This window comes from Chelmon rostratus, chromosome 5, assembly GCF_017976325.1.
Source record: "Chelmon rostratus isolate fCheRos1 chromosome 5, fCheRos1.pri, whole genome shotgun sequence".
Classification (NCBI taxonomy): Eukaryota; Metazoa; Chordata; class Actinopteri; order Chaetodontiformes; family Chaetodontidae; genus Chelmon; species Chelmon rostratus.
Window position 1 is genome coordinate 12,482,651 of NC_055662.1, and position 14,480 is coordinate 12,497,130.

At 41.7% G+C, this 14,480-nt stretch overlaps 3 protein-coding genes across 3 annotated transcripts in view; 2 read left to right on the forward strand and 1 right to left on the reverse strand.

Moving 5' to 3' along the window:
* The first annotated feature begins 499 nt into the window (after window positions 1-499).
* On the forward strand, window positions 500-2,548 carry ppil3 (peptidylprolyl isomerase (cyclophilin)-like 3). Its single transcript, XM_041937704.1, has 6 exons — window positions 500-544; window positions 815-889; window positions 1,275-1,368; window positions 1,473-1,540; window positions 1,648-1,766; window positions 1,864-2,548. Exons 1-6 carry the CDS (start codon window positions 542-544, stop codon window positions 1,988-1,990), a joined length of 486 nt encoding a protein of 161 aa, XP_041793638.1. The 5' UTR covers window positions 500-541; the 3' UTR covers window positions 1,991-2,548.
* A 178-nt stretch (window positions 2,549-2,726) lies between these two features.
* zgc:101858 (uncharacterized protein LOC449555 homolog) lies at window positions 2,727-5,866 on the forward strand. The gene is made up of 8 exons (XM_041937385.1): window positions 2,727-2,812; window positions 2,977-3,147; window positions 3,659-3,837; window positions 4,638-4,731; window positions 4,823-4,892; window positions 4,983-5,019; window positions 5,191-5,254; window positions 5,640-5,866. The coding sequence occupies exons 1-8, from the start codon at window positions 2,789-2,791 to the stop codon at window positions 5,796-5,798; spliced, it is 798 nt and encodes a 265-aa protein (XP_041793319.1). The 5' UTR covers window positions 2,727-2,788; the 3' UTR covers window positions 5,799-5,866.
* Window positions 5,867-6,067: 201 nt separating this feature from the next.
* The window catches only part of col27a1b (collagen, type XXVII, alpha 1b), a 61,092-nt gene continuing 52,679 nt past the window's right edge, over window positions 6,068-14,480 (reverse strand). The window contains exons 49-61 of the mRNA XM_041937383.1: window positions 13,723-13,830; window positions 13,574-13,627; window positions 12,414-12,476; window positions 12,201-12,254; window positions 12,064-12,099; window positions 11,512-11,529; window positions 11,320-11,355; window positions 10,222-10,248; window positions 10,041-10,106; window positions 9,701-9,860; window positions 9,490-9,599; window positions 8,539-8,757; window positions 6,068-7,728 (exon numbers count right to left, since the gene is read on the reverse strand). Of these exons, the coding sequence (XP_041793317.1) occupies window positions 7,582-7,728; window positions 8,539-8,757; window positions 9,490-9,599; window positions 9,701-9,860; window positions 10,041-10,106; window positions 10,222-10,248; window positions 11,320-11,355; window positions 11,512-11,529; window positions 12,064-12,099; window positions 12,201-12,254; window positions 12,414-12,476; window positions 13,574-13,627; window positions 13,723-13,830 (1,098 nt within the window). The 3' untranslated portion in view covers window positions 6,068-7,581. The remainder of the gene's footprint in view (window positions 7,729-8,538; window positions 8,758-9,489; window positions 9,600-9,700; window positions 9,861-10,040; window positions 10,107-10,221; window positions 10,249-11,319; window positions 11,356-11,511; window positions 11,530-12,063; window positions 12,100-12,200; window positions 12,255-12,413; window positions 12,477-13,573; window positions 13,628-13,722; window positions 13,831-14,480) is intronic.

Here is a 14,480-nt window from a genome sequence, read left to right on the forward strand (position 1 = left end):
GGCATTTTTGATTAGGCGAAACCAGGGGCCGTCTGGTTATGTGACAGTTTAAACACATGGCCACTTTGAGTTAAACTAGAGTTGCCATTGTCAAAGTCTATCATTTGGGATTATACCCAATTAAAGCACAATATCAAATGGTAAATGACATGATGTGGGCCTCAAGGTGCATCATGCTTACTTACTGATGGTCCCTGCATCAGAATCTACTTTTTCAGACATTCATTGTCTGAGTTTTGTGTCTGTATCTTGCATTTTCCTAAATTAATGTAGTTAATTGAATTATCACATGGACAGTAATACTGCACAGAAAATGGGGAAATTATTGGCCCTATAATGGCCCAGAATGTTTGTCCAGTGACACCATAGCAGGTTAATCCTACAATGTCCTAGCAGCATCAAGTGCAAAATTCACAGCATAGACTGTATGATTCTTGTTGTTCCCGACCATAAACGCATTGCGGAACCATTCAGCGCTGGGCTAGTGTACCTAGACGGACCTGTTTCTCCGGCACACTTGCTGACAGACGCGACGTTTGAAATGGTAAATTTTATTGTAAAAAAATCCATCAGGTAGCTGTCTAAATGACAGTAACAAAACAGTTTAATAAGCTATTAACTAATAAGGTGATTTCATACGGATACGATTGTTCAGAGCAAGCCTTGAAACTTCCCTTGTTTCCCTTGTAATGAAAACTAATTTTTGATTCTGGGTAGCAGGCTAAGCTAAGTAGCAAACAATTGGACATTCCTCTGCCTCTTAAAAGTTAACGTTTGACAGCTTTCTTCCTTTTTTCTTCTTCTTGCTTTACAGGCTGTTACCCTTCACACAGATCTAGGAGACATTAAAATTGAATTGTTTTGTGAGCGCGCACCGAAAACATGTGAGGTGAGTGAACTACAGTAATGTTCATTTAGCTGAATTAACTACAGGCTCCAGCTCTTATGTTCCTGGTTTTCGTTCATTTCTAAACGGGTATGAGAATCTGCCCGCAACACCTGAGACTTGTTAAGAGATATGTGAATTCATTTAAGCAGTGTTATTATATTATTAGTAATTCTACAGTCTGTTTTAACATCCCTAGCTTATTACATATTAATACAGACATGGTGTTTGCGTCACACTTTTCATGTTTGGGTTAATTTTACTAGAAAACGTATTGCAGACACCTGTTGTGATCATTAAGCTGCTGTAATGTTAAAGGTCTTAACACAGATGTGTAAATATTTTCCCCAAACAAAGTCATGGAATAGCATATTTTCACTCTTTGCAGAACTTTATGGCTTTGTGTGCCAGTGGGTTCTACAACAACTGCATCTTCCACCGAAATATTAAAGGTTTCATGGTTCAAACTGGGGATCCTACAGGTACAGAATTGTTGTTTCACCTGCTGCATTTCATTACTGAAATGTCAGACTCCATATCCTCATTTCCTGTTCACTGTTCCCTGTATTATGATTAAACCATTCAGGCACAGGCAAAGGAGGAACAAGTATATGGGGCCGCAAATTTGAAGATGAGTACAGCGAACACCTAAAAGTGAGTACCCACTCTAGTTTGTTTGCCTCCATTAGGAAGAAGTTTCACCTAGTATATTGTCAGGGCTCAGTCTTTAACATTGTCACTTTTGCTTTCTTTTATTTCAGCATAATGTAAGAGGAGTTGTCTCGATGGCAAACAATGGCCCCAACACGAATGGCTCACAGTTTTTCTTCACATATGCAAAACAGCCCCATCTGGACATGAAGTACACAGTGTTTGGAAAGTACGAAGCCTTTATACTGCTGCATGCTTGAAAGTTACTGATTGAATAAAATATAATTTAGAATTGCAGCTGACATCTTACTCTCTTCACAATGCAGAATTATCGATGGCTTGGAAACACTGGATGAGCTGGAGAAACTGCCTGTCAATGAAAAGACGTTCCGACCGTTGACTGAAACCCGGATAAAGGATGTGACCATTCATGCCAATCCTTTTGCTGGATAGACGACTTTCTCTTTGCATATGCAGATATACCTTTAAGACAGACCTGGACTCTGTACCAATTGTCTTATTTGAAATATCAGTGTAGAGTACCTTGCAAGAGTTAAAGTGGAGGAAGGGGCCCCCAGACATCAACAATGAACAGAACACTGACTCTGAATCTGTAAAATGCTGAGTTTTATTAACAGAATTCGTTTTTTTTTCTATCAGCATTTTCTAATAGGTATGCCCAAGAATTTAAATGCCATTTAACTGTCACCTTTACAACTACTGTCCATGGAGTCCCAAAGCAAAATCCAGGAGTGCGCTGTCTTCAGTTACTAGCTACGTATGATTATAAATTTCAAGAAATGGTTTGATGTGACAGAGTCTCTGTAATGGAGAAGTTTAGGTTATTTTTCACCTATTCATCTTCAGGCATTCACAACTCTGTCCAAAGACAAAAAACGCCTGACTTTGTACAGCACTGTTACACAGACTGGTCTTTTTTTTCTTGATAGGCTATATGAATAAATTACCAAATGTTTTGTACTGAATAAAACTTTTATAATTAATCCTGTATATTCTAGTTTTGGCATGATTTAAAAATATTTTCCGGCATGCAAAAAAAAAAGTATTTTGTAATGTCTCAACTTCAAGACAAGGATGCTGAAGGGGTAGCGGCCCTGGATAAGGAGCTACGTTCAGTCATACAAGTTACAGCTGAGTACCTGATGCGTCAGACTGCGTCATCACTAGTGGACGACGCACGCTGGCTTGAGCTAGTTTTTCTGCAAACTACGTGAAAAGCGCACAGAAATAATGGCCTCAGACGATGCATTTAAAGTAAGTTTTACTTGCTTGCACGTGGTTTAGCGTCGCTTCCTTGTGCTTTTAGTGGTTTTTAAGTTGTCCAGTATGTAATTAAATCAAAATGAAACGACATGTCATGTTTTGTTGGCATGGTACTGTGTGGACGCCTGACAGCCTTGGCGTTTGTATGTGGGTAGGTGTCTTCTCTGAAGGGGAAGGTGACCCTGATTACGGGTGCCAGCTCGGGCATCGGGGCCGGCACCAGCATCCTGTTCGCCAAACTCGGAGCCCTGCTGGCGCTTAACGGCCGCGACGTGGAAAACCTCAACAAAGTAGCCAAACAGTGCACCGACTCTGGAGCTGCAGAGGTAACTCTCGCTGACAACACTGTGCGACTTACAGAGCACAGACATGTTGACACTGTGGTGGACCATTGTGACTTTGTTAAGATTCTACACCTTTAATCTGCATTTTTTTTAATGGGGTTTGGCGTAACAGCATTCAGTTGCATAAATACGTTTACAATCACCAGAGCCTTTCACGTTAAGTTGACAGGGGACGTAACTCAAAAATAAGTCAGCGTTATTAAGATGGTCATCAAAATAAGAAGTCCTGATGCATTGTGGGATGAGCACAAAGCATATTTTAAACATGTTTTTAATCGTAGACATATACCTCAGCCGAAAGCTAAATGTGTTTTATGTCAAATGGGCATTTGTAGCATGGATGTAAATAGACGTTAAGTGCATTTACATGATATAAAGTGGCCATCCAGACATTTCTGCCTTTCACTAAGTGGCTTGATCAGTCCTTGGTCAGTATCGTTTGAATAGTTTTCTGGAACCTGTGAGGACATAATGGATCGCTGAATGTGTTCAGCCTTTGCTTGTTCCTGGAGACCTCACTGACGAGGAGACGGTGAAGAAGACAGTGGAGCAAACTGTCGCTCACTTCGGCCGGCTGGATGTCCTGGTCAACAGTGCTGGTATCCTGGCCATGGGCAGCATCGAGACAGCAGACCTGGCTCAGTATGACAAGGTCATGAACGTCAATGTCAGGTAGGATTTCAGCTGACATCATAACATCATAGAGACATGCTGGCACTGAGTAGACAGTAGTACTGAGTGCACAGTAGATGGGATATGCCAGAAGGCTCTTACATGTAGCATCAGTCTGATAGAGGCTAAAGTTATGTATGGATGGAAGATGCATCGAAATGGACTTGGGATAGATAAATATGTCATACTGTTTTTAGTTACAGCACCTGAACAAAACTGGAAATTCTGTTTTATTTTTATATTATTCGAACAAGAAGTGGCATTTTAAAAAAAACGGACTAATGCTTGCTGTTTTGTCTGGATCTCACTGTGTGCTCAGTATGTGTATACAGGCTTGACTGAATGTTGATAAGGCTGTTTGAACACGTGCATGCATGAATGTGTATGGGCGTGACTTATATAGGACACTGCTTTACATTTGATGTGTTACATTCAGTTGTGCTGCAAAAACATGAGAACAGTAATACACAATTCCAGTGCAGAAGTGGAAAGTATTAGAGCTCTTGGTCAGATTTTATGATAGAGGATGTCAGGAGGCGCTGTCAAAAATCCACAGGAACATTAGATCAGTGGCACTTTTCACCAGCCAACCAATCGAAATGTGTGGATTTAAGTATGACTCTGCTGTTATTGTGCTGGTGAATTCCATCACACATTTGTATGCAATTTCACAGCCTTAAGAAGACACTACACTAGTAACACTTACTCCCCAACTTGATATTTAGTGTTTATATTATATTTAAGTATATTTTTAGTGTATTTTATTCAGTATGTCCCCTAACTTTTGTTTCATATTCCAGATCTGTGTACCACCTGACTCAACTCTGCGTGCCCCACCTGATCAAGACCAAAGGCTCCATCGTCAATGTATCCAGTGTCAATGGACAGAGATCAGTGGGTATTAAGCAGCTGGCCACATGTTTTACTCCACATTCCTTTGTTGCTTTTAGTGACTGTAAGAAGTATGACTGTTTTCTCTCTGTAGTTCCCTGGTGTGCTGGCCTATTGCATGTCCAAGTCCGCCATCGATCAGTTCACACGTTGTGTAGCACTTGGTGAGTCAGCTGTTATTCATCTCATACTGTGTGTGTGTGTTCAGCATTGATAAAGTTATCAGTATAAATGACATGATTCTTTTATTTCAGAACTTGCATGTAAGCAAGTCAGAGTGAACTCTGTCTGGTGAGTGTTTTAATGAAAAATGCATGTATTTTTATTGTGTTCACTAGTTCACCTCATTCATATTGGGGATATATACAATTAGTTAAAGCAGATTGTGAATTTCTGTTTCTGGTGGAAATACATTCATGACATACCGTACTTTTTTTCCCTGCTCCTGCTGTATCCCGTCAGCCCCGGTGTGATCATCACAGATGTGCACAAGAGAGCAGGACTAGACGAGGAGCAGTATGCCCAGGTAACATCATGTCAATACTTTATCTTGCCATTAAAACAGATTTATTCCTTCAGTGGTTCTGTACAGGAGTGTTGGACTCCATGTTTATATCTGTCATATCCTGACTGATCTGATCCCACAGAAGACAGTAGTGTAAATGGCAGTAGGCAATGCATCAAAAGAACACTTTGAACCACGTATTGCATAGTAGTGTTATATACAGTATTTTGGGGGTCCTCAACCATATAACTGCGGTCATTTGTTTTCACTTCTGGTTTGGCATGTGTGCTGCAGGTCATCCTGAAGTCCCCCCTCATCTTTCATGTTCCTATCTACCACAAAATGAAGACAAACATGCCCAAAAAATATCTTTTAAGCTAATTATGTCAATCTTTTTTACCACCAGTTTCTTGCAAAGTGTAAGCAGACCCATGCCCTCGGTCGACCAGGGGAGGTAGAGGAAGTGGCCCACAGCATCGCCTTCCTGGCATCCGATGCTGCCAGCTTCATAACTGGAGTCAACCTACCCATTGATGGGGGCCGCCATGCCATGTGCCCGAGATAAGATCATGTATGTTAATATATGGCCGCCTGCTAATATAGTGCTTTCAAACTCCAAGTCTGCCTGTGTTTTTGTATCAAATAAGGCTGCAGGTGAAGGAATCCTCCTGTTGCCACGAAGGGGGAGAAGTTGTTTGGAAAAAACAAACAAGGCATTACTTCAAGGACACAACTTTTCTCCATGTTTACAATGGTGGTAGCTGTCAGGATTCGACAGCTCCAGGTGTGAAATTAATAGAAGGAAGCTAAAACTCACTGCCACAAGTAGGCAGTTTAAATGCATTTTATTTTCTCACTTTGCCATGAAGTTTTCTTTGATGGGGAGAAAAAAAAACCTGAAAGCTGCTTATCAACAAAAGGTTTCAAACATTTATTGAAATTACCTGCTGAGTCATTAGACTTCATTCACGCAGCATAAAACGTCTGTACAGACCAAACAATGTACCATGTGTAGTTTAGTGATGTGTATTGTAAGAAATCCTCTGAGTTTATAGATTGGCGGGGAACCAACCATCATTGCTGCACCTTTGAGTGACAAATGCATGAACAATTAAAAAAAAAGGTAATGTCCTAAAGTACAGTTGAGTGTCTAGGACAGTTTAATACAGACTGACCGACCAGAATCCTTAAAGCTCCCAATGACAAAAAAAAAAGTGATAAGACATGACGCCTGGTTTTGAACTGGAAAGCTAGTTAGAATTTAAATAAAATTTAAATAGATTCCACTGTAGATAATAAAGGTTGCGTAATTATGGACATTTACATTTAGTTTAAAAAAACAACTTAGAATGTCAGACTCAGTGTCAGATAGTACAGAGTATTGAAAACGTTAAAATACCTTGAAAATATAATTTAATGAATTTGGCCTGCGTGTTTATGTTACAATCTTCCCTTTTTGCATTAAGACGTAGCTTTGCTGAGAGCTGACAAGAGTCTAGCATATGCGTGTCAACTGTTGCAGCACCAGGTGTCACCTCCGTGTCATCTCGGATTATTACGTTTCGTTCGCTGTGAGATGGGAGGTGCGGTACGAGGTAGCATCTTGACACACTTTTCTCGGTTCACACTGTGGAGCGCTTCGATCCACTTTAACACGAAAAGTACCACACAGCAGTTGTTTGTGTGAAGATCTCTGTATAAACGCGGGGTCTCTCAGCACTGGACAGTTATTACAGGCTCAAAAAGACTTACCTGGAGACAGTACGCCTGTGTGTCTGAGGCACACTGTATACCTGAATGAGTGATATGATGTTGATACTGTATATGCCTAAAGGCTGTGGAACAATAACTATTGCACTTTATATTACAATATACAGTACATATACATGTATAAATAATACTTAAACATTAAAATAGGAATTATTGCATTTGCAGATGTAACTGTTTTCATTTTTCTGTACAGATCTCTTTTGAAAAAACGTTTTAGGTTTATCAGACCGTGAAGAAAATATGATACAACGTGGTCCGAGAGATGACAGAATGACACGGTCATATTACTTCCTTCCAAGAGGGGCCTTGTGTCACACAAACAAGTCTCTGAAAAAGAAGCTTATTATTGTTTTCCATAGGCTGATTAGTGCTAGAAGTCTTATCTCTGCATTTTCAATGGGCCTTCTCTCTCTGGCGCCCCCTCCTGTTTCTGCAGTCCAAGCATATTGTGTGGAGAGAAAATGGGGTTGGGGTTTGGCGGTCTGTAAACCACAGAAGTATTAGTCTCCCGGCCCCCTGTCCACCCTCCTCCATGCAGTCACTCCTTTGAGGAGTACTCCTGGCCCCTCCACAGGGCCCTATAAGAAGCACACAGGTCCAACCTCAAGGTGATAGTGTGCGCCAGGTTCTGTCGCAGGTAGGTTGTACACATCCACTATGGGAAGTAAGTTCGGGTCCTGGGTCTGGAAAATGAAGTGGGTCTGATGCCAGCGGCCATCTTTGATCTGTGAGGGTTGCATAATGTCACACGAAGTGAGGAGGTGGAACACAAAGAAAACATGTAAGGGTCAGGGGTTGGAGGCAGAAATGTTTGAAATAAATCTCTCAAAACCTGCACGAATGCAACGAAAACTACCTGCATGGCCACATACCATCAGAGGTAAGTGAGAATTTTCTTCTGGGCTAACTAGTGCTAGCACAAGAAGGTAATTAGCTTCCAGTCTTTATGCTAAGCTAAGCTACCTGCCTCCTGGCCTCAGCTCCATACTTGAAGGAGCTGCTTAATGTATGGGTCCCTGTTTTGTTTATCTGATATGTAAGGACACGTGCACGCACCTAAGCGACATGTTAACGCGTTCCAGTAATGTACAGGTGGCAATAACGCACAGTAGATGTGCTGCAATGCGTCAGCAAAAGCATACAAGAAGAAGACTGCTAGCAAGTAAACATCGATGTAAACAATGCTAGATTTAAAATATTTAAAAATGTTGTTTTATGGGGAAGGAAATGCCTTCAAAACCTCAAGGACACAGCACGGCATTTTGGTGAGCAACGGTGAACGTACTTGAACTTAACTTTTGTTTGTTTACAAGAAAACTCCACAAGGTAAAGCCGCGTTGTACTCTCACGCAGACGTGAGAGTGGCATTGAAGTTTTCATCTAACTCAGCAAGAAAACGAATAAGTGCATTTCCCAAAATGTTGAACTATTCTCTCAAGGATGTCTACATTTTTAAACCAAAGGCTTGACTTCTGCATAGACTTTCACTTAGAAGATGCGCTTTGAATCTGTGCCAGAGAGGTAACGGCACGTACCCAGCAGTCGTCCATGGGTATGAGCGGCTCCAGGAGGTCGCCGGCCTGAATCTTCTCCCCCGTCCAGGCCCTGAAGCTCACAGCCCTGGGCGAAGGTTGGAGGGAGGGTCCTGCTGCCCACACGGGCGTGTTGAGGCAGTGGATGATGATGTGCTGCGTCGCCTCGGTGCTCAAAAGGTGCACGAAGTTCATCTGGATACGACCCACTCCCGTCTCCAACTGTGAAGCAGATTATAAAGTGAGTTTTTGATTGATTGAAGCATTTGAGGTGAAGAATTTGTGTCTCTTAAATAACCATAATTTAGAAAAGTGTGATCATTTCATTGAGCCAGTTTGTGTTTGCGTGGCAAGTATTCTGTCATAGACGAACTTGAGCACAATCCGTTCGGGAGTTGATGAGAAACTCCAGTTCTGTTGGATCACAGACTGTGCCTTAAGTATGATTGTCTGTCCCCCTTGTTTCATTTACAGTTTATGCAGCCGTTGAGTCTGTATTTGTGAGCGCTGTTATGTTTTGTTGTAGTATCTCATGGCTGAAGTATAACTCCAAAACAAAGGAATGAAAGGAGAGTTTAAGACTCTGGAGGTTTGCTTGCCAACTGAGCCCGCCGTTGCTGGTGCCAACAGGACTAAATGGGAAGCCTTAAGATTCATTGCGAGAATTATCCATTGAAAAAGAGCTTTGGTTTATGGTACAGAGCCAGAAATGCAGCTGTGCACCTTCATTTATCACATGAACAACATTCAACTCTAAGCTTCTCTGCTTCTTAAGAAAGACAACAGAGAAGGTTTTCCACATGCACACAAGCAATAATGGATTTGATATTCATCCACTGTCTACATAACAAGCTCCCACAGTGATCTTATCTGCATTTAGATGATATGAGTTTACATTTCAGTGGGCGTTTTGTTTGGCTGAAGCAAATGGGTAAATACAGATGTGATCCGAACCTTGGATACCGTGAGAGGCTTCAGGCATGTCTGTCCTCCACTGGTGAAGTTGCACGTCACCTCAATGGTGTCGGCGGCGCAGCCGAGGTTTGGGTCGATCCAGTAAGTGCCTGGGAAGGAGTAGCAGCAGAGGAGGAAAACGGCTCTTAACTAGCAAGAACAGAATGAGCATGTGCACAGGAGCGACTGAGCAGTTTAAACGTCTCCTCACCATCGTACATCCTCTGTTCGCAGTTGTAGAGGTCTCGGCAGATTCGTGCAGGGTTGTCGCGGGTTCCCAGCGGGTTCTTAAGACTCTGGATCAGAGTGCTGAGATACTGCAAGGTCTTGAAGATCTCTGTGCCCTGGTCTAACATGGGCAGGTCCATGCTCTGATAATTGGACATAATTTCTATTAAATATTCATCCGTCATTGGATCAAATAACTTTCTTGATAGATTTACTTGAGTCTTTAACTTTTTCAGGTTTATGCAGACTCATTCTGATTAATTGTGACCATTAACACAACAGTCAAGTGTTGAGCAATGAGCATTGTTTCCCTCAAAACTAACCTCTGGCCTCAGTGCAGCGTGGGAATCGATGATGACTTGAAAGGCAGAACCGAGAGCCTCATTTGTCTACCCAAGAAGACAATAAGGTAACCACAACCATGATCATTTTTACTTCTGTTTGTGCTATTACATGTCGTGAATCCCAAAACGATGAATTGATAAGACAGAGAGGTATACTTACAAGTGAGAGGGCAGAACTTGGAAGACCCTGCAAACCAAAGAGAGACTCCTGTATTATACTGACACACTTTTTTTGTTTTCGTGTCGGCACTTTTGTAATGACAGCCACTCAGTGTATTTGTGTTCATGAAGCACTTTTAGAAATCCTAATCTCCACTGCTGGTGGTGGGTTCTGCCATTCTCACCCAATATGCAGATATGCACAGAAACAATCATGAATGCACAGGAAATGAGGCATGAACTCACAGGAAATGAGGCATGTCAAATGCAGAAAAGAAGAGCCGCTGGCTAACAGCTATTTGACTCAAATCTCAGTGGAAAACACGCTCGTCTGTAACTAGTTAGATTATTCTCTAAATGACACACTTGATATGCTCACAGTTAGGCTGTAGATGCAAAAATTGGTTTGTCTTCTTCAAATGATTTTCCAGCAGGCTATATTCCCCACCCTCAGCTCAGTCTACCTTTGTTTTTCCTCTGAACTGAACTGAATGTGACCCCCTCAGGTTGTCAGATCCACCATGAGAAGCACCATTTTCAGGATGGATACAAACTGGAAAAAACTGCCAGTGGTGTAACGTAATCTCATGTGTGTTCATTGCAGATAAACTTATTTTAATAATGACAAAAAAATGACAGCATCGTGTTCCCAGTGAAGTGATACGACATGACGACAAATACTGTTAGCTATTTCATGAAACTTCTTAAGATGCCAAAAATTCACAATTAAATTAATAAAAATCTGAATTTAGGGGAAAAAAAGTGCCATTTTTGAGAAGAAGAGAGAGGGAGAGAGAGATGTTTCAACACTACTACTTATGTATTGCTATTTGGATTAGTACATTTTGACTCATTGTATTCCACAGGAGAGTCCACTACTGTGTGTCACTATAAAAGACTTCAAATGAGTGTTTCCAGTCTCTCCTTGATGAGATGTATCTAATTCAGCTGCACATTTCTCAAAAATGCATGAAGAACTCATTTTAACCAAGCATAATTAACTGGTGATTTCCTTTTCACTTGATTATGCACCAAAATCTGCAGTGAATTACATAAAATGTCTTATTCATATGTAACATATACAAAATGAAAAACTTACTGGTGGTCCAGGTGGTCCACGAGGGCCAGGGGAGCCCTGAAAAATCGCAGCGCTGAATTAGCCTTCAAATTATTTAGAACTTGGCCTTTATAGATGATGATAAAGTGGTTAATTCATTTCTTCGAGTGCTCAGCGGGCCACAGGCCTGGGCACAGAATAATGATTAAGCTACAGAAGTGAATAATTACTCACCCTTGGTCCTTGCAACCCCTGTTGCAGATGAAAGAAAAAGAAATCAATATTCATGAGTGGACAATCCCACAATAAGAGAATGAGTTTGAGAGCAGACCAGATATTATTCCATCATGCACAGTGCAACAGCATCTTTGTGTACCAATTCAATAGAGACTCTTTATCTACTGTATGTCGAATTGCCTTCTTGCTTCTTTGCAAGCCTACACTCAGAAATCTTATTTCTACACAGCAAATCCTATTTCAACGCAGCAAACCCATACATGAATGTTGGCATTTTAGGAGTGAACTGTGAATTATGCCTGTGTATGAGCGCTCAACAAACCTCTTAAAAAGCCTGAGATGAGCATGCAGCCAACATTTATCACCCTGACAGGAATTCCACAGCAGCTAAGTGTCACTGTGAGTGTAACAACAAACAGTGGAGCACAATAGGAAATGAAAAGTGCTGAGGGCAAAGGAGGCTGAGTGGTGTGCTGTCTCCATACTAAGTATCCTATTCTGTGCTCACAGTACAGACAGAAAAGGATTCATCAAAACAGCGCCACGCACCGTCTCCCCCCGACTTCCTTTGTCACCCTGAGGTCCCTGATGGAGAGAAAGGAGACAGAGGATCACTCCATCACTGCCAAAAAGCAGAGAGACGCCACATAAAGCTTGGCAGATAAGATGAGATATGAGGTACATACAGGATGACCGCTGGGGCCAATGATGCCAACCGGGCCCAGAGCTCCCTCCATACCCTGGAAAGCACAGGCATGTTAGTGACTGAGGACATATATGATGGAGCATCTGATGGAGCGCTGCTTATTTTTCATTGGAAGTGTTCAGTTTGTGGGAGTTTGGTGCACAGGCATTGGCTAAAATACTGCACTAAGTTACCAAACTATCATCAATCCTACCATCAAACCACGCGGCCCTTTTGGTCCCTGAATCCCTGCTGGGCCAGCGTCTCCTGGGGGTCCCTGGAAGGACACACATTTGTTGTTATAAATCGGCAGATAAAGTATGGTAAGTTTAAAAGTGAAACTAGTGTCAAGTAATCGATGACCTTTATGACCTCCACTGGCAACAAGCAGGATTTTACACTGACTCTTTCCTCAGTTATATGTCTTTATATGGTTTGATGCTCCTACAGTTTGTCTATGGGCAATCCCATACAAAACAGTTGTTTCCGAGATGAAGCACTAGCAAGCAGTTACCAAACTGCTGAAAGATACATGTGCTGCCACTGTTCTTCTGCTCTAATACAGCTGTAGAAATAAGTCGTTTGCAAGGCAGTGTTTTTGCTAAATTAATCATGATACTACGCTAACAAAAAAAACAACTTAAGCTTTGTAATACTTCTGGGAAGTGGAAAAGTTTTACAAGAAACTCATGTAAGCAGCTTAATCTCTCCCCTTATTTAGAATAAGGTCAATATTGTTGTCGTTACGTAATTAGAACCATTCAAGATCACTCCGGGGTTTGACAAGCTTAAACATTTTGTTTCACAGCCTTTTACACCACTATCTGATGACTTCACTACAATTATCCTTACTCATTTAGTTACAACTTATTATTGTAAGAAATCATTCTTTACAATACTGACACAAAGCTCATCTGCTTCACACTCCTGTTCAACTCTGGGTGCAGCAAAACATCCAACATCGCTCTCAGGGTTTTAAGTTTAAGAGTGAGACTCTGGTAAAGCCGGTTCTGTTTCTTCAGCTGGAAATAATCTATAGTGCAGCAGTGCTGTAAGTAAAGAAGACTTATGTCGAAGCAGATCTCATCCTGGGGCAGGTTACAGTAATACCCAACAGCTTTCATACCAATTTTTACTCAAGACAATATAATGTAATGCACCTCCAGAGAATTTCAGACGTTCAAACTTCACAGAAGCACTTCAACCAAAAGGTGAGTTAAGCCCAGACATTACTTTTAGGGTCATTTTACTTTCTCTGAGCCCTATCATAAGTCTGGTGTAAGAGTAAAGACCTCTCTTCAGACTGGAAAATGAAAACTTTATAGGTCCGAATGACCTGAGGTCATCCTTTAGGTTGTGAATGTGAGCGCACACCTTTGGTCCAAACAGGCCCAGCACCCCTGGAATTCCTTGTTGACCAGTATCCCCCTGATAAACAGAGAGAGGTGAAAGTATCATCGCTGAGCAAGCAAAGAAGGTGTCAAGGAAAGGATTTTAAAGTTGTTTGACAAATCGGTGCTCACTGGTTGCCCTTTAGGTCCGGGATCTCCTTGTTTTCCTGGCAACCCTGTCCCGCCAGTAGAGCCTCTTTTTCCTGATGGGCCAGTTTGTCCTGGAAGACCCCTCTCCCCCTGAACACACACAAACACGGGTAAACACACATATCTTCCTAACATCCCACCCAATAACCTCTAGACAACCAGTGGACGGCGCTACTGCAGCGGCACCCTCATCATCCCTCACTGGCATCCCACCAATGGACACTGCTAATTGCTCAGCAGTGCTGGGCCGGTGCCTGTTTCCCTACATTACTATGGTGCTCCTTAAAATCAGTTTTGAAAACTTCATTATCACAAGATGCAGTCGAATCAAACAGTTTACCTCATAACAAACTGTCCAAATTCAATAGATGTCAGTTGATCAATATATGACCGAATGAAGAATGTAACTTTATAACCTCGCCATGGCCAGTGATGTCAAAAAGTGCATGTCCAACAAATAAAGCCTCTGTTTTCTCACAGTCATGCATATGTAAATTTTATGTAATATTGGAAAGGCAAGGCAAATCAAGACTGTGCCAAGTCATCAATATTTGCAACACTAACTCCTCAAAAGTATTACAGTTAATATGAGGTCCTTTGAGAACTGGTCATATAGACTTTGTGCCGAGTTTGGCCTTTGTGCCAGAAAACACTCGTAAACATAAAGGCAGCATTTTGGTGCCAAGCGAGGCAACCCTGGCAGATTAAAGCTGAGTTGGCAATTTCCACCTGAGATTGGC